The sequence below is a fragment of the Mastigoproctus giganteus genome, chromosome 10 (genome assembly GCF_048544385.1).
Source record: "Mastigoproctus giganteus isolate SK-2022 chromosome 10, ASM4854438v1, whole genome shotgun sequence".
In the NCBI taxonomy this organism is placed as follows: Eukaryota; Metazoa; Arthropoda; class Arachnida; order Uropygi; family Thelyphonidae; genus Mastigoproctus; species Mastigoproctus giganteus.
In genome coordinates this window covers 179,189,616-179,207,933 of record NC_143584.1, presented here as the reverse complement: position 1 = coordinate 179,207,933, position 18,318 = coordinate 179,189,616, and the positions used below count along the sequence as shown (strand labels likewise).

The following is an 18,318-nucleotide window of genomic DNA, read 5'->3' as shown; positions in this document are numbered from 1 at the left end:
GCCCTTGACCTTCTTCTTCTCTCCTCCCATAGGATTTGTTAATAATTTGTCTGCTTGATCATGCTATGAACTGTCATCAAAAGAGCATCTGTCCATTGTCTAAAATTACTAGTATAACTAAACTCTGGTGGAAGAGTGAAGTAGATGCTGCATTCAGAATTAAACAACAGTTGTTTAAGCACAAACAGAGAACCCCAATCCTGCAAAACTTAGTTTATACAGGAAAGCTAAGAGTAGCTTTGTTAGTAGTAAGAAAATTAAAATCACAGAATTCCTACTTATAAAAATACCTCACTTTAGGAAGATGCAACCTTTTCCTGCCAATTCAATCTTGGTTTGGCTTGCCCAGGAGTTTAGATTTTCCAATCCTTGTAGCTATATTACCAGCTTAACTTAGTCCATTAATCTATACTGTATCTGTTATCACTCCTCATTTTGCTTCAATATGGGTCTCTTTAGAAACTGATTAATGGATTGCCACTATTTTATTTTCAGTTTTGTACTAAACTTTTCCAGTTTATAATTTGTTGACACATTTACCTTTTTTTTTTTTTTAATAGATGCCTTAAAAAGAAGTTTTATTCCTGATATTTGGCTCAGCTATTCTGTTCCATCCATTGAGAAAGTCTCTGTGTCAGAGGAGAATAAAGATTGGCATCCCGTAACTATGTCTTCCTCTATTTTTAAAGCTTTCGATCATGCCCTTCTTCCTTTACTTACTTCCCAGATTCATCCTTCAATTACCACCCAACATTCATTATTGCAAAAAAAAAAAAAAAAAAAAGTGGGGGGGGGGGGGGTTAGCAGTCACTAATACTTATTAGAAACATTATTTTTGGTGTTCATTTGTCATTAATTGCCAAGCTCAACTTAGCCGTTTAACTGGATCTGACCTCTGTATTTTATGCTCTGCAATCATCTATTTTAAATGATTTATTACAAAATTTATACTCTATTACTGGTGACCTTCTTTGGTTTCTTAAGTATTTCCTATTTAATTGTTTCTTAACTATTTCTGCTGGAATACTACATGGTGGGATCCTTTGTGCTCTACTATTTTACTCTTTACTTCTATTATACCTCCAAAAAAATGAAGTCATATCTTATGTTGATGATGTCAAGATGATTTCTCTTCCTCAGCTGTGGAGGAATACAGCTGAGGAAGTGAAATTAAATAATTTTCTCCTGAACTGTGCATTATCATTAGTTGTTAATCATTTCAAATTTTTTTATCTCCAAATGAACCATCAAAAATCAGCTCATATAGGTTTCTATAAAAAATTCAATTGGCTTACTGTTTCTCCTGTTGTCCAAAATTGAATCATTCCATTGGTATCTCTGCATAGAGATCTTGGTGTGATTTTTAATTATAAGCTTCTTTTTAACATTCAAGTCAATAATTCGAAATCTATTTCCTTAAAAAAAATTCTGCATTCTTAGAATTTAATTCATGTCTCCTCTCTCGCAACAAAGCCTTTTTCTACGTAGAACATAGAATACTACTTTTGGGGCCAATGTAAAATGTGATTTTTACAAAAACCACATTTTATTTTAAAGTTTTCTATTTTCATAATTAAAATATATAAAAGTCTTAATTCTTCTTTTTCAGCCATTGTCCTCAAGTCCACTGCTGTATGATAGTACCCACCTCCACATCTCTCCATGCACATCTTGCTGCTGCAGGTCCCATCTATTGCACTTCTGCAGTTTTCTGGATTTCATCTCTATCATACCCCTGTCCCTCCATAATGCATAAGCAAAATAGGCTTGTTTCATTGTATATATTTTTTCCCTATTCCTTCTATCAGGTTACTTAACACCCATAATCTTGATCTTCTGTGTTATGACCAAAAGTGTAGGGATGATGCCATCTGTAACCTTAAGTGCTGAGTGATACAATTTTGACTAATTATTTATCTGGTAGCTATTGTTCTGAAGTTATGCTCAATGTTCTTAACCTGTGTATTTAGAATATGTCACTGTCTATTCAAATACTCTAAATTTTTATTTTTATTTATTTTTTTGAGTTGTTTTTCTTTTCTTATGTTTATAAATTTATAGCATTATTTAATGTAACTTTCCTGAGTTTGTCTAAAATAAGCCTGTGATAAAAATTGTTCACAATCCATGTAAGCTCCTCTGACCTTGGCCATACAGAGAAGATTAATGTGATTAAACATCATTTTGTTAATCAAATGTAAGGCAGTTAAAAATAATTACTAAAAACAAAAGTGTACAGAACATATATATCAACAAGAAATCCAGACACATTTCCTGATGATTTTGTGGATACAGTGCTTCAGTATTTATTAATGATATTGATGAAGGAATATCAGGCTTAAAGTCCAAATTTTCAGATGATACAAAGGTTGGCAGGATTAATGACAGTAATCTGAGTATAGTACTGCAACAAGGTTGATATAAATTAGGCAGATGGGGTGAGAAGTGGAAGTTGAAGTTTAACATTGACAAATGCAAGGTGCTTCATATGGGTGTCAGTAATCCCAAATTATCATGCCAACTGTGTGGTACCACACTTGGTGTAATGGAGAATGAAAAAGATCTGGGGAGTAATTGCTCATGGGGTTTTCGTCAACAATATACAGGAACTTTGATTATCCCATTGTATAAGGCAGAGTTTCCCAAACTTTTTTAGTCACAGAAAACTTTTCATCTCACAATATATTTACGGAACACTTCATCATCATCAGCCATTTTCAATCCACTGCAGGATGAAGGCCTCTCCAGCAACTTTCCAGTTCCTTCTGTTTTGAGCACTGGCCATCCATTTACTACTCAAAAACTCATGAATTTCATCTATCCATCTCCGCCTTTGTCTTCCAGGTTTTCTTCTAGCTCCTCTTGGGTACCATTCTGTTATTTTCTTAGTCCATCTGTCATCATGTCTTCGAGCTATGTGTCCTGCCCAAGACCATTTTAGTTCTTTAGTTTTGATAAGAATGTCCTTTACTTGAGTTTGCTGCCTAATCCATGTGTTTCTCTTCTTATCTAACAGTCTGATTCCCAATATAATTCGTTCCATTCTTCGCTGTGTAGTTCTTAGCTTCTCTTCCATTCTTTTGGTGAGTGCCCAAGTTTCACTTCCATAAGTCATGGTGGGGAGTATACATTGATTCATTATTTTACGTTTCAGACAAACTGGGATATTGCTCTTCAGTATGTGACTATATTTCCTGAATGCTATCCATCCAAAATTTATTCTTCTCTTGACTTCCAGCCATTTATCATTATTACAGCTAACAACTTGTCCCAGATAAGTATATGACTCCACCTTTTCAATTACTGCTCCTTCAATCATTATTTCCCTTTCCATGGCATACTTGTTCATCATTACTTTTGTTTTAGCCATATTCATCTTTAGTCCAAAATCCTTACTAACTGTGCATAACTGATTAAGATTTTCCTCTAATTCTTTGGGATCGTGGCTTATGACCACAATGTCATCTGCAAATCGTAAATGGTTTAGGTACTCTCCGTTCACAATGACTCCTTTCTGCGACCAGTCTAATCTTCTGAAAGCTTCCTCAAGGGCAGCAGTAAACAGCTTCGGAGATATTGTGTCTCCTTGTCGAACTCCTTTCTCGATTTTAAATTTGCTACTGTCTTTGTCTAGTCTAATAAAGGATGTAGCACTCTCATATATTTTCTTCAAAATCATAATATATGGAGTATCTATGCCTTGTCTTTCCAGTGCCCGAAACATTGCCTTATGCTGTATGGAGTCAAATGCCTTTTCATAATCCACAAATGCCATGCATAATGGTGTTTTATATTCATTTGCTTTCTCCATTAGCTGTGATATTACGTGAAGGTGATCCATAGTTGAGAATCCTGTCCTAAAGCCAGCTTGCTCTTTCGGTTGATTCTCATCAAGTATTCTTTCTAATCTGTTAGTAATGACCCTTGTGAACAACTTGTAGATATGGGATAACAAGCTAATTGATCTATAATTTCCAATTTCTGATTTATCTCCTTTCTTATGCAGCAAAACTATGATTGCATTATTCCACTGCTTAGGCATCACACCTTTTCTAATGCACTTTGTGAAGAGCCTTGCCAGTTTTTGTGTTATGTCTCTTCCTCCCAATTTTAACAACTCTACAGTAACTTCATCTTCCCCCGGGGCTTTCCGATTCTTCATTTTCTTCAATGCATGTTCTACCTCATCAGGAAGAATATCGGGTATGTCGTATGTGTTGCTACTTTGCAATCCATCTTCCCCACTGCTGGTATCATTCCCTCGCTCCTTGTATAATTCTCTATAGTAGTCTTCTGCTATTTGAATTATGCCTTCTCTGCTGTTTATAAGTACACCATCGCTATTCTTCAGTTTCAGTATCATTTGTCTTTCTGTATTACTGCTCATGGCTGCTGATTTAAATCATTTGTTTTCCCTTAATGCTTGTTCTACTTTTCTTGTGTTAAATCTTCTTATGTCCTCTCTGAGTCTCTTTCTAATGGCTTTGCATAACTCAGTATACTCAATTTTCTCCCTGTCAGTGTTTTTCTTGCTCTTCATTTGTCGTCTTTGGTTCATCATGACAAGTGTTTCTTGACTAATTTTTTCTTCTTTGGATTTCTGTTTCCCTATAGGTTTCTTGGGCTTTATCACTTTCAGAAAGTTGTAATATTCCTCGTCGATATCTTGGTCCTGAGCAGTCTGCAGAAGCTCAAACTTGTTCTTAAGTTCCAGTACATACTGCTTTTTCTCCTCCTCTGTTATTTCAAAGACCTTTGTATTATTTACTCGAGTCAGTTTTTTCCTTTCCTTTCCTACATCTATATCAAGTGTACATCTTACCATTCTGTGATCACTTCCAACATTTACCTTATTCAGGACGGTAACATCATTCACAATATATCTTCTGTTAGTGAGGATGAAGTCGATTTCATTAGTTGTTAATCTATTTGGACTCTTCCATGTCCACTTTCTGTTCACCCTTTTCTTGAAAAAAGTGTTCATTACTGACATTCCTTGAGATTCTGCAAATTCCACAAGTCTTTCACCAATTCCAAAATTTCCTATAGTTCCTCTTTCTGCGCTGTTTTGCCTTTTTCCAACCTTAGCATTGAAGTCCCCCATAATAATAGTGTAGTGGGTTTTCTGATCATCTAGAAGACTCAATTTCAGTGTACATTTCTTCAACCTCTTCATCATCATGGCTCGATGTTGGTGCATAAATCATTATAATCTTTAGCTTGTACCTCTTAGAAATCTTGAGTATTAGTCTTGACACCCTTGGTGATGTACTTTTGAATTCCAAAATGTTGTTTTTAAAATCTTTATGGACCAGAAACCCAACTCCACCTTCACTCCTTTCACTGTTTCCACTGGTGTACAGCAGATTTCCACTTGATAAACTTATAAGTGATTCATTTCTTCTTCTTGTTTCAGCCAAACCGATGATATTCCAATTCACATTTTCTAATTCCTTTTCCAGCTCTAATATCCTGTCTTCACCGATGAGTGATCGTACGTTATAACAGGCCAAGTTCAATTTCCGTGCATGGCAGCCTGGTCGTACCCAGAGATCCTTAGCACCCTCTGCTTCCACTCTGATCCTCTCGCTTCCGTAAGAGGGAGAGTGAAAGCTGCTGGGGACTGAGGGCCATTTGTATTGTTGTGCTCTCATTGCTGGAGGGTTTGGTCTTTTCCTCTTCACGCTGACCAGGCATCTTGAAGAGAACCACTCTACACGTTCGCTGCCACCTAAGTGACGTAACAGGGCTTACCATCGAGAAGGTGTGCATAAGTGGATTTTAGGGAGGCAGGCCAACCGGACTTCTCCTAAATCTTCTGTAATAGAGAGATATTGGATCCATCAGTGTTTTAGGCTGAGTGTCTGATAACACACAGGATACCTGTTCCCCTCTAAGCCCCTACGAAACACAAATTTAGTGGGAGCCAAAGAACTGTTTGCTAATATTTTATTACATATAACACAATGTGCATCAGGAGCATCTTTATACCCAACACATGTAATGCCGAAATTCAAATAACTGTCATCATACTTTCGCTCTGGTCTTTTATTAGTTGGTTCCTGTTTTTTCACTTCCAATTTTTGGGGAACAAAGGTTGCAATTGTTCATCCTCACTTTAAAGTGTGACAATATTGTGTTCATTTCCATCAATCATAGTTGCAATACTAGAAGTATTTGCTTCTCGTTTTAAAGTTCCTTTTTTCAACCACAAATCCATGGTCATTTATTTTAATAATAATATTTCAAAATACTGATAATTATCACAAAAAAATTTATACATGGAAGTGAATTTAGTTATGATATTGGTTCGCTTCCCCTCTTCTTCAATCTGTGGACTCCAGGCTAAATCAGCGCCTCCGTAGCCAGGTGAGCAGCAGTGTGTAGCACACGCTTCTTGATTAGACCGGGGTTCGAGCCCGTGACCACCAAATACGGAGGATGCGGAAAGGTCAGGGGATGACCACCACATATCCCCGGAGCAATATGGCCTTAGTTGCTAATGCTCCTAAAAACCAAATAACAAACCAGGCTAAATCGCATATGAATGGCTTATGCTACTTTTCGTAGATGTCATTACCTCTACACATACTTCTCTATGCAAAAGCCTGCCAAAATAAAGTGTTCCATGGTCTATTTGATTATTAGTCTATGCCAGTATATTAATAACCAAAAAAAATAATGTTAAAAATGATAATGATAAAAAAGTGATGTACGTTACAAATATGCAAAATTTATTTATTTATTTTTTTTTTTTTTTAATTATTAATTATGATTTTTCACGGAATACTTGTTCGCATCTTGAAGAACACAGTTTTGGAAATGCTATTATAAGGCAATGGTTAGGCCACATCTTGAGTACTGAATATAGGTTATTTTAGGGAGGGTGTGGATTTGTTGGAACAGGTGTGCAGAAGAGCAACAACATAAGTGAGGGGACAAAAGAGTGTACCTACAGGAAGTCTTCAGTTCTATGAATTGTAGCATCTGGAGGCTAAACCCCTGCGAGTAGATCTGGTTGAGGTGTTCAAGACTCTGAATGGATTGAGTAAACAGTACTGATAGAATCCATCCTCTTGTTCACACTAAGAGCAAGGGGGCATAACTTCAAATTGAGGAAGGATGGTTGCAGGAGAAATATGCAAAAATTTGTCTTCCGCCAAGGGATAGTTGATTGTTGGAACAACTTCCAACAAACTTCCATCTGGTGCTGTAGAAGTGAGTAGTTTGAATAACTTCAAGGAAGAACTGGACAAACTGTTAGAGGGGATGGACAGGTTATATGAAAAGTATTAGATTTTTCTTTTTCTAGCTGATGCTGTATAAGCTTGCTTTCTTGCATCATTTGCTACTACTAATACTAATAAGAGAGGATAAAAAACATGCCTAAAGTGCTACAGAGTTGTTTTTTTTTTTCAAAAAATAATTTAAAATATTTGTTTTTTAATATAAAAACAAATATTTTATGGATTTATAAATTTTTCACAGTTGTGTTAATAAAGCTATGTTTACGCAGTGCCTGTTTTTGATGCAACATCACATGTGTTGTTTCATGCAACAAAGCATGTTTTAAGGTGCAAGAAGCACATGCTGTTCACTTTTCTTGCTACTCTTCTGGTTTAATCTAGAAATTTATCACTTTTTTCCATCTTATTTTTAACTGCTTTTAATAAATCACAAGCTTCTTCAACACCTGGGTCATTTTTTCCATTTTGGCCTGTTCTGTTGTGCAGGCTGTGGCTCCACAAAATGAGGTATTTTCTGTATCCAGTTGTTTCTCAGTGTTAGTCATGACAGTCATATCTTCAGTTACCTGAAAAATGACAAATAATAACTAATATTATAAGTTTGTAATGGAAGTTTTATATATAATAAACACTGGTATTTTTTATTTTCTGAGGTTTTTGTTTGTTTTTTTTTTAGCTCTTGACATATGGGAAAATATGGCTACAAACTGCTTAAGATTTCAGTGACAAATGGAATTTCCCTCATTGTCTGGGACACTTGACAGGAAACATGTCATACTACAGTCCCCAGAAAATATTGGAACCTCCTTTTATAACTTAAGGGGACATATGGTATTATATTGCTGACTGTTGTAGATGCGCATTACTTATTCCAATATACTACATTTTACAATGCACTTATCAATAGGGAATCGCATTTGCCAGAGCTAATTTAGCTTCCGGGGACTGATTTGTTAACTCCATATGTGCTAGTGGGCTGATGATGCATTTCCACTTACAACTCACATCATGAAACCATTTTCTGTAGTTTTGCTGATAGAATATCCAAGAAGAGTATATAATTATCGGTTATCAAGAGCATGCCATATTGTGGAAAACACATTTGGTTTGTTGGCACCAGTGTTCAGAATATTTCATAAGCCATTAGCAGTTAAAACTCCTATAACCGAAGATATTGTGCTCACTTACGTATACCTACAAAACTTTTCAAGAAGAAACTCAGCTTCAAGAAAACTGTATAACCCACCAAGAAAACACCGATGGGGACTCACTGATAGAAGGTTACTAAGAATGACACTGGGATGAAAAATCTACAGGGGACACCGAGAAAACCTAATGTTACTAAAGTGATTCAAAATAATTTTATTAATTATTCTAGGTGTGTTTGCTAGCAAGATAAATATTTGTAGAAGAAAGCTGACTATTTTTTATAAGAACCGTTTACTAAATAGGCATATTATATTGTATAGCTAATTATTTAACCCCAGGGGCTCACATCTGGTGAGTATGGGCTTGGCACACCCAGGGTCCTGAGCTGGATATCATCATTCTTCTCTTCTTGGTGATTCCCTTCTACTTTCTCTTTCTCTCTCTCTCTCTCTCTGGGTAACTTGGAAATTTTTTTTTAGCTGGTGCAGCATAAGCCTCAGGCTTCCTTGCATTATATGACTAGTAATAATAATAATAAGTAAAAACTTGTTTACTTACCACACTGTTGTCGTGTGTTATTTTTTTTTCTGGTCCATAGCTCATCTCCCTCCAGTATAAACAGAAAACATTTATAAGTGAACTGGCCAGATAGATTTGTAAGTATCATCTGCCGAAGATCCACTTTTTTAATTAATCACTTTCGTATATTCTCAGTGAAAATATGACCCTAGGCTTTTAATTATTTAATTCAATTTTAAATCCATAGAGTACTTAGACTCTAACTACTGAAGAGCATCTTGACTCATTTCCCTATTTTTATAACTTTTATCAGCAGAATGCAGAGAATTTTCTGTGGTTTTCCACAAAATTTACAGTTTGTTCTGTACTCCACAAAAGACCAAAAGACCTGATCCTCAAAATTATTCACTTGTTGATCTGAAGACTAGTGTTACACAATACTTTGCAAGAAGATAACCAACAGCACTGGGAAACATGTGCACTTAGCCATGCACAGGGATTTGATGCATGTGTTTTTGGATGCACCATTGTGCCTCTATTTACATGCCTCATGTTGCATGAAAAGAGGCACTGTCTAAATGAGTCATGTAAAATAAATGTGGCATCAAAAAGTGAACAATTCTGAATTATTTCTTTTCAATTTTTAAGATAAATGGGGTCACTTTTTACCCCATTAACTAAGCGTACACGTGAGGAACAAAAAATCACTGGTGCAACCAAATATGGATTAGCATTAGTTGAGGCATATGATGCAAGAAAGCAAGCTTATACAGCACCAGCCAGAAAAAAAAACCCCTTTCCATTTCACCCATCTGGTCACTCCAAATGTTTGTCTAGTTCAGTCTTAAATTTATTTAAGCTATCAAGTTCCACAACAACAGATGGAAGTCTGTTCCAGCAATCAACTACCTGCTGGCTAAAGGAAAACTTCCGTACATCTATTCTACAACTGTCTTTCCTAAATGCCCCCTCAGGTTCTTAATCTGAGCAAGCAGAAGTATCCCATCAGCATTGAGCCTGCTCAAACCATTTAAGGCCTTATACACCTCAATCAGATAACCTCACAGGTGCGTAGTCTCCAGATGTTCCAACTTGCAGGACTTAAGCCTATCTTGGTAAGATTAATATGAACAGATAGACAGCCATGCCGAAGTTAATAGTTGCTTATGCATTTGTGAATACATCTATAAAAATAGAACTTCTGTTTATGTGACAACAATGTCTCTTGAAAATATAATCTCTACAAATGATCACTGGATACCTGTTCCGTCAATAGCATTAGTAGAGGCATTTGATGCAAGAAAGCAAGCTTATGCAGAATCAGCCAAAAAAAAAAACAAAAAAAAACACCCCTTCCACTTCACCCCTCTGTTCGTTCAAAATACCTGTCCAGCTGAGCCTTAAACTTATTTAGGCTATCAACCTCCACTACAAGGGATGGAAGTCTGTTCCACCAACCAACCACCCGCTGGCTAAAGGCAAATTTCCGCACGTCTATCCTATATCTGTCTTTCCTCAATTTGAATTTATGCCCTCTCAGGTGATTCTTCTGAGCTAGAGGAAGAATCCCATCAGCATTGAGCATGCTCAAACCATTCAAGGCTTTATACACCTCTATCAGATCACCTCGCTGGTGCCTAGTCTCCAGACACTGTAATTTGCAAAACTTAAGCCATTCTTCGTAAGAGCACCCCGCTGTTCCATTCACTAATCTTGTTGCCCTTCTCTGTACTCGTTCCAGCAGCTCTACATCCTTCTTGAAATGAGGCCTCCAGACCTGTATACAGTACTCTAGGTGTGGCCTGACCATTGCCTTATACAAGGGAATAATCACTTCCTTATCCCTGCTGGAAAAATTCCTGTATATCATTGACAATACTCCATGAGCTACTCTTGCAGACCGTCTGCACTGCTCAGAGAACTTCATATCTGCCTGCACAACCACCCCCAAGTCCCTTTCATTCTCTACCACTATCAGTGTAGTACCACAGAGTTGATACGTTGCTCTGGGGTTGCTGTTTCCCATGTGTAGCACTTTACATTTGTCAATGTTAAACTTCATTTGCCACCTCTCAGCCCATCTGCTCAACCTTTCCAGATCCTGTTGCAGCATAGTGTCAGTAGTGTCCTTGACAACCCTGCCAACCTTTGTATCGTCTGCAAACTTGGACATTAAGCTTGATATACCATCATCAATATTATTTATAAATACAGAAAACAATAATGGACCCAACACTGAGCCCTGAGGGACTCCACTAATAACATTAGTCCACGATGAGCAGTGTCCATTGATTACCACTCTCTGTCTTCTCCCCCTCAACCACCCCTTTATCCATAGCAGCAATTTGCCTCCAATGTCACACTGCTCCAGTTTGTGTAGCAGTCTTCCATGCTCAACAGTATCAAAAGCCTTTCTAAGGTCCAAGTATATAATATCAAAGCTATTCCCTACATCCAGTTCTTTTGTGACTGCATCATAGTATCCAATCAAATTGGTCAGGCAAGACTTCCCCTTAGCAAAACCATGCTGTGTCCGAGCTATAACTGAAGTCTTGTCTAAATGATCATGCAGTGCTTCTTTAACCAGTGCCTCCATTAATTTTCCGGGAACAGAAGTTAAGCTCACAGGTCTATAATTACTTGTGTCAGCCTTTGATCCTCCTTTGTGAATTAGGGTCACATTTGCACATTTCCAGTCTATGGGTACCTCCCCTGAGTCCAAGGAAGCTCTCATAATTATGGCTAAGGGTTTGCTTACTTCCTTTGCTGCCTCCTTTAATATAACTGGATAGATCCCATCCATCCCGGGTGCCTTTCTTGTGTTTATCTTCAACAGTTTCTCCTCCACTTTACTCCCAGTTATTTCAAGATTCTGTAGCTTACTACTAGAGTTGAATACACCTCTGGCATTCCCCTCGCTGAATAACTCCTCATGTGTGAATGTTGATGCAAAATATTCATTTAGTTTGTTAGCTACCTGAGCAGGATCATCAACAGTTGACCCATCAATATCAAGTGGGCCAATCTGATTCATCCCCTTCCTTCTAGAGTTTACATAAGTAAAGAACTCTTTGCTGTTTTTCTTTGCATCCCTTGCCAAAGATTTCTCGTAATCTGCCTTCGCCTGCCTAACCTCCTTTGTAACTTGGTTGCATATCAACTTGTATCTATCATAGGCTTCTGTGTCATGTGTTAATTTGTAAGTATCCCATGTATTTTTCTTCTCTGCCATATGTCTCATTAGTTCATCTCACATCCATTTAGGCCTAAACCTTGAACAATATTTCTTAGTTGGTATGTAAAGCCTAGTAGCTTCCAAGATAAGTTCTTTGAATGCTTCCCATTTTGAATTTGCTGTTGGTAACATCATCAGTTGGTCCCACTGTATAGAACAATAAAACAGTAAGTGTTCCATTCCATCCTCACTGGTAGTGTTTGACAATGAATCAAATTGGCAATAGATGCTGCAGTATATACAACACTGCAACAAGTAATGTTTTATTACTCTATCAAATAACCTAACTTAACCTGTCATATCAGTTGGAGTGGCATTACTTATACAACCATTTTAAGCATAGGAGGAAGTTATTACTGCTGGTGAATATGTATGTTTTTTGGTAATTTGTCTGTTCTTATATTTCATTAGGCAGTGCCTAATGCTTAATTAGCAGCAGCACAGACCAATTAACAACCCAATAAATCATAAAAGTGTAAAATAAACTGATGTAGTCAATATTAACTTTGGTTGTTGTATTTATCACAAGTGGTATTTTCCCCAGAAATAACTAGAAATTAAAATAAATTAAAAATGACTTTTGATTGAATTACACTAAAAAAACAAACAAAGATGTAATAATGATGGGTATTAAAACAGTTTCCCAACATGCTGATTACACCAAAAGGGAAAATATTAACTCTGCAGTACCCCCAACTGAAAAAAATCAAGATTCCCATAAATTAATTGCCATTTACACACTATGTGACTGGCATAACTACTGTATCTTCGTTGTGACTGTTTCATCGCAGCTTTCACATCTTCATTGTAACTGTTTTATTGCAGCCAATATGACAGCATTAGTGAAAATATGAGCCTTACATATGTTTTTTTTGTGGCAGTGTACAAGCTTGTAGCAATGTGTGCGTACCCTTGTCCACATAAGCCATCAGAAGAGTGGTATAAGTCAGTGAAAACCAGTTTATGACTAATTCATGTTTCTTATAGTTTAAAAATAATTTTTGAGTTACACTAAAAAGTTGAGAATGCTAAAAAACAAACAAAGATGTAATAATTGATGGATGTTAAAACAGTTCCTTATTGTGCAACAGACAAAGATACCAGACTAATATAACTATACTAATATAACAGACTAATAAACCAGCCTGTTACTATTTGAAGTGTTCTACTTGAAGGTTAAGTGGCATGTCTTAAACCTATTCGTTGATTTCACAGAGCTGTGCATTACTCAACCCTGAAGCAGAAAATGGAATATCTTCACAGCTAAATCTGAATGATTCAGTTTCACACTGAATCATGCTTGGGATAAAAATTAATGTTCATGAGGCTCAAAGGAAATAGCTCTGTCTGCAAAAAAAAAAATATCTACATGTTCTCAAACAACATCGGCATATAATTGCATGGTGATACCTGTGGTGAACAAAACAAGAACCTAAAAGTTGTTTTAACCTGGATGAAAATTATTCAAAGGCAGAATCATCTATCAACATTTTCATGGAAGATATTGGTACCACTGGGTCTGCTGCTAAACAAACAGATATCCACATCCCTGGGCAATGGTATAAAATTATTTACCACTGCAAAAAAAAAAAAAGAAGCTGTTTATACAGCACAAACTTGAGTGGCTTGACGTCCTTGAATGATCCAGTAAAAAATGTGCCACTAAGTGAAAACAAGATGAAAGTAAACTGGTTGTAAATTCAATGGACTGGGGTGAGGAGAGACACTCAATTTTTTTTACAATGAGAGTAATAGTAACTTCATCAACTTTAGCATCCTGAATTTAAAGAGTAGCAGACATGGTTGGCCAAGGACTAGTTCGCTGATTAAAGCCATTATATTCTAATATTTTGATATTGTGTTTAAAGGGAAAGTGATCTCAGTTAAAAAAAAAAAAAAGATGTGAAAAGAAACATGATTACAAAAAATAAAATTGAATTTATGATGAATTCTACAGATGAAAAAAAAATATATCATTTTATCCACTTAACTTAATTTATATTAATACCTGATTTTTTTTCATAGAACCAAACTCAGAAACTTATTTCTCAAAACAAGGAAATGCTTACTAATACCAATTTTCTTCTTTTCTGAACGCCTCACGTGTAACACAGAATACAGCTTGTCTTAAAATAGTTTTTCATACAAAATATACGCATGTACTTTTCCCTAAGATATGGTAATATAATTCTAGGCACCTATTTGTTAACTTGTTTATCTTGAACATGGATTTAGCACATTGTGGCCTAAGATACTAATGTGCCATACAGCAGCAAATTATCCATAAGATAGGTTAAACACACACACACGATACAAAGCGTGTAAAAAAAAGGGGGGGGGGGACCACGAAAGTATATATTGTTAAAGTATATATTGTTAACTTACATTGGATGCCTGGGATCAGGAAGCGTGCGATTTAATGCAATCCGATCGCTAAGATACACATTAAACGCTGCAGTTTTGAAAAGTCCGTCAGCTATCTTTTCCTCCTTCCCCTCAAGATAGACGGGTGCCCCATTTTCACCCAAACCAGGGGTTACTTTCATAAAGTTATCATCAGTTTTAACCTTTAACAGCCATTTTTGTGTTTTAAGTTTACCAGTTTGGACGGATTTGTGATTTTCTGTATCAAATGGTGGCTTGATTTGATCCATAGGAAAGCTGTCCTGAAACTTATGCTGTCCTTTATACCCTTCTGAAACGTTCATTTTCAAGGAGTGTAACGACTGTTTAGCAACATTCTTCTCTTGTTTATAATCTACATGGACGGATTTAAAAGAATTAATTCTTGATGGTTCGTGTTCTGCAATACGCTCGAGTTTATTTTGCTTAAATGTCACCCTTTTTTCTTTGTCCTGAACGGACTCCTTTTCAGTTTCTTGTCGTCGATTAAAAACAACCATGGGCCCTCCAAGAAAATTACCATACCGTGGTGAAGGCACATTTCGAACTTCAAAAAACCAAAACACTACACCTGCCAATGCAATAGACACTATCAAAATTTTTAAAACTGTAAATCGTCGTCGCCTACTAAGCTTAAACCGCGGGAACATTTTATTATAAACCATAAGAAATCATTATGATATAAATTTGTGGTTCATTGTACAAGTCATTTGAAAATTAATGCCACACACCGAACAGTTCAACAACACGATTACACTTACGAAACATGCCTCAATGTCAACTTTAGTGGCTACCCACGTGGCAGTTGTCAATCTATGAATTTTCCCCCTAGTGGCAAAATAGTCGTAAAATGCACATTTTTGTTGAGAACGAAGAAAGAAATGTACGAAAAAAAGTAGATGTTCTAGAAAAGCCAGGGCAGTAAAAATTATATCGCTCTGACTTTTACATATGGATCCCGATTTTTATTCTTCAAAGCACCTTTCCCGATTTTTTCATCTTCAGAATTCGTTCGGTTCCGATTTTCATCCCGAAAAATCTGGTCACTCGAGCCAACAACGTTTTGTTTACGCAACCCATTTAAAGCCTTAACACGTCTCCTCACAGATGTCCAGTTTTAAGACGCTACAATTTACAGAATTCAAATCTTTCCTGGTAACAGTACCCTTTCTTAGTAAACTCTTAACTGAGGAGGCCTAACTAATCTTCTTGCCCTTCTCTGTACCCGTTACAACAGAACTATATCCTTCCTAAAATGAAGCTTCTCAACCTGTATGCAGTACTCGATATGACGCCTAACCACTGTCATCGTAATGAACTCGTCGTATAAACGACCGGACGTATAGCCATGAAGTCATCAAAACTGTTCGACAAAATTAATAAAACAAGTAGAAAACGTGGTGTAACTCGTGCAGCTTGCGATAAAGCGGAACAAATTTGGGTATGTTGGTGTACCATAGAAATGAGGAGACAGCAAGATACCTACGGACAGGCATACGGGACATTTATAGGGCTTATTTTTTTATATATTTTTTTTTTTTTGGTTTGGTAGTTGTTGGCGCATCGGCTTCTGTGGCCATATTGCACCTCCCAAGGTTTTTGCAGTACTTTGATCCAAGCCCGAGGCGGGAATCGAACCCGCGACCTTTGGGTTGCCGGGCAGGTACTTTACCCACTCGGCTAGCCCGGTCGGCTTATAGGGCTTATATAAGAATTACCAAAAAGGTAACATTACAGAAGTAAATACAAGGTGCTTGAAAATATGGTCACATGATCAGTGCGGCATATGATTCCCTCAAACGGCTAACAGGTCTCACAGCGGTGAACCATGCTCGATATAACAGTGCCTATGAGGGGTTAGCAGTCGGCGTACAATGCGACGCCCAAGTGCATCCCACACACGTTCGATCGGATTTAAGTCTGCTGATTGTGCTGGCCATGGCAGTCATTCGATATCTTCGGTTTCAAGATATTCCTTCGCAACATAAGCTCTATGGGCAGTGCCGTTGTCATGCATGAAGAGAAAATCTGGGCCAACTGCACCCCTAAAAACTCGCACGGAGGATCTGTTCTCGGTACCTCTGCGCTGTTACGGTACCCTATCAAAAACAGGAAAAGGCGCACGGCCGTTGATTATTCCGCCACATAGGAGAATACCGTTTCCACCGTGTCCCACTCTCTGATGCTGGAAGGATGGTATCGCATTCGTCGTGATCTCCAGATGAAATAACACCTAGAATATGTTTGTAGGCTGAAACGGGACTCATAACAGAACTGTAAACCATTTGTTAGTGCTCCAAATAATATGTTCATGGCACGAGTTTCTACGAGCTCTCCAGTGGTTTGGGGGCAATTCAAATTATTATATTAGGCCACCCATAATTTCATACATATACCCGTTTATTTATTATGTCTGTAAATTACGTGTGTTCTCTGGTCGATTTGCTTGTTTTGCTGGATGAAAAAACCCGTGTCTGGAAAGAAAAAAAAAAAAAAAAAGTTGCTATCTACGCCTGACGCCGACTAACTCAGCTACGGAATGAAAAAGCTCATTAAAGTTCCTCGCGTCATCGACGGGATTCGAACCCTGATCTTTTCCACCCCGTGTGGGGCAGATGGTGAGGATACCACTGTACTCCGTGGCGGATTACCCATTAAGGCAATGAGGCACGTGCCTAGGGGCCCCAAGTCAAGGCATTTTCCTATAGTGTTCTAAAATAGATTAATGTTTTCAGTAAACATCATAAAAGTCTTGATTAATTTAAGCGAAAATCTTGATTAATTTAAGCAAAAAATTCAAAAGTACAAATTTCATTTATTTGTCACCTAACTTTTATTTATTTTTTATTATTATTTTTGGGGACCTCGAAATATAATTTGCCTAGGGGCCCCAACTATCCTTAATCCGCCACTGACTGTACTATCCGCGCATACGGTTTGGGAGTAATGGAATACACACTACTGGCTTCCTTGTATAGTCCACTTAAATTGGGCCTTCTTAACAGTCTGGTTGGAAATGTTTTCACCTGTGGCTGCAGCAGCTTCAAGAAAGTATATAACAGGCCACCATTGTAGGTCTTGCTGTTGGAGCCATATAGCGGTCTGTTTTGGTTTACGTAGCCCGCGGGGGACCTTGGCCAGCTCTTCTTGTAGTGGTTCCCGTCTCCTGAAACTGCTCCCATAATGCTGAGACGACACTGCGTATTATGCCACCTCAGCCTGCCCGCCCTCTCAAAGAAACATCTAAACGACGATGACTTGCCATCCTGAGTACTGGAGATATGACTATCTCACTGTACAAGCCAAAAAACGGGAATGAAGTGATGTGGTCACAACCTGTGTTTTTATAGGTATGAATAAATTTCATAATGTACGGCTCTGTAAGGTGGTAGATCGATTTCTATTGGATACTCGGAATTTGCATGTAAGGATGCCTATCATATCAAATATTCGCGTTCCGCTACTGTTCATAATAAAATATTCGTAAAAAACATTTTGTTCTGTTAATTTTATCGAGCAGTGTATTTATGAAAGATGCATACATAGAAAGTGACTTAAATCGAAACATAGTTTTCAGTTGAAAAAATTTAAATATTTCAGCAGCTTATGGTGGGGTGACGGCAGAAAGCAATCAACTAGTTTCTAATTGATTATTGCCCTACTCTAATGATACATTTGATGCCCTCATCCCATACATCTCATGGTTTTTGGCGCCCTAGGCGAACAGAAAATCCTGAGCATTATTATGTAACTCTTCTTAAAAAT

At 37.3% G+C, this 18,318-nt stretch overlaps 1 protein-coding gene across 1 annotated transcript in view; it reads right to left on the bottom strand.

Moving 5' to 3' along the window:
• Positions 1-15,306, bottom strand: part of LOC150079584 (polypeptide N-acetylgalactosaminyltransferase 1-like) — a 98,978-nt gene extending 83,672 nt beyond the window's left edge. The window contains exon 1 of the mRNA XM_090383127.1: positions 14,536-15,306. Coding sequence (XP_090239253.1) covers positions 14,536-15,218 — 683 coding nt within the window. The 5' untranslated portion in view covers positions 15,219-15,306. The remainder of the gene's footprint in view (positions 1-14,535) is intronic.
• Positions 15,307-18,318: the final 3,012 nt, after the last annotated feature.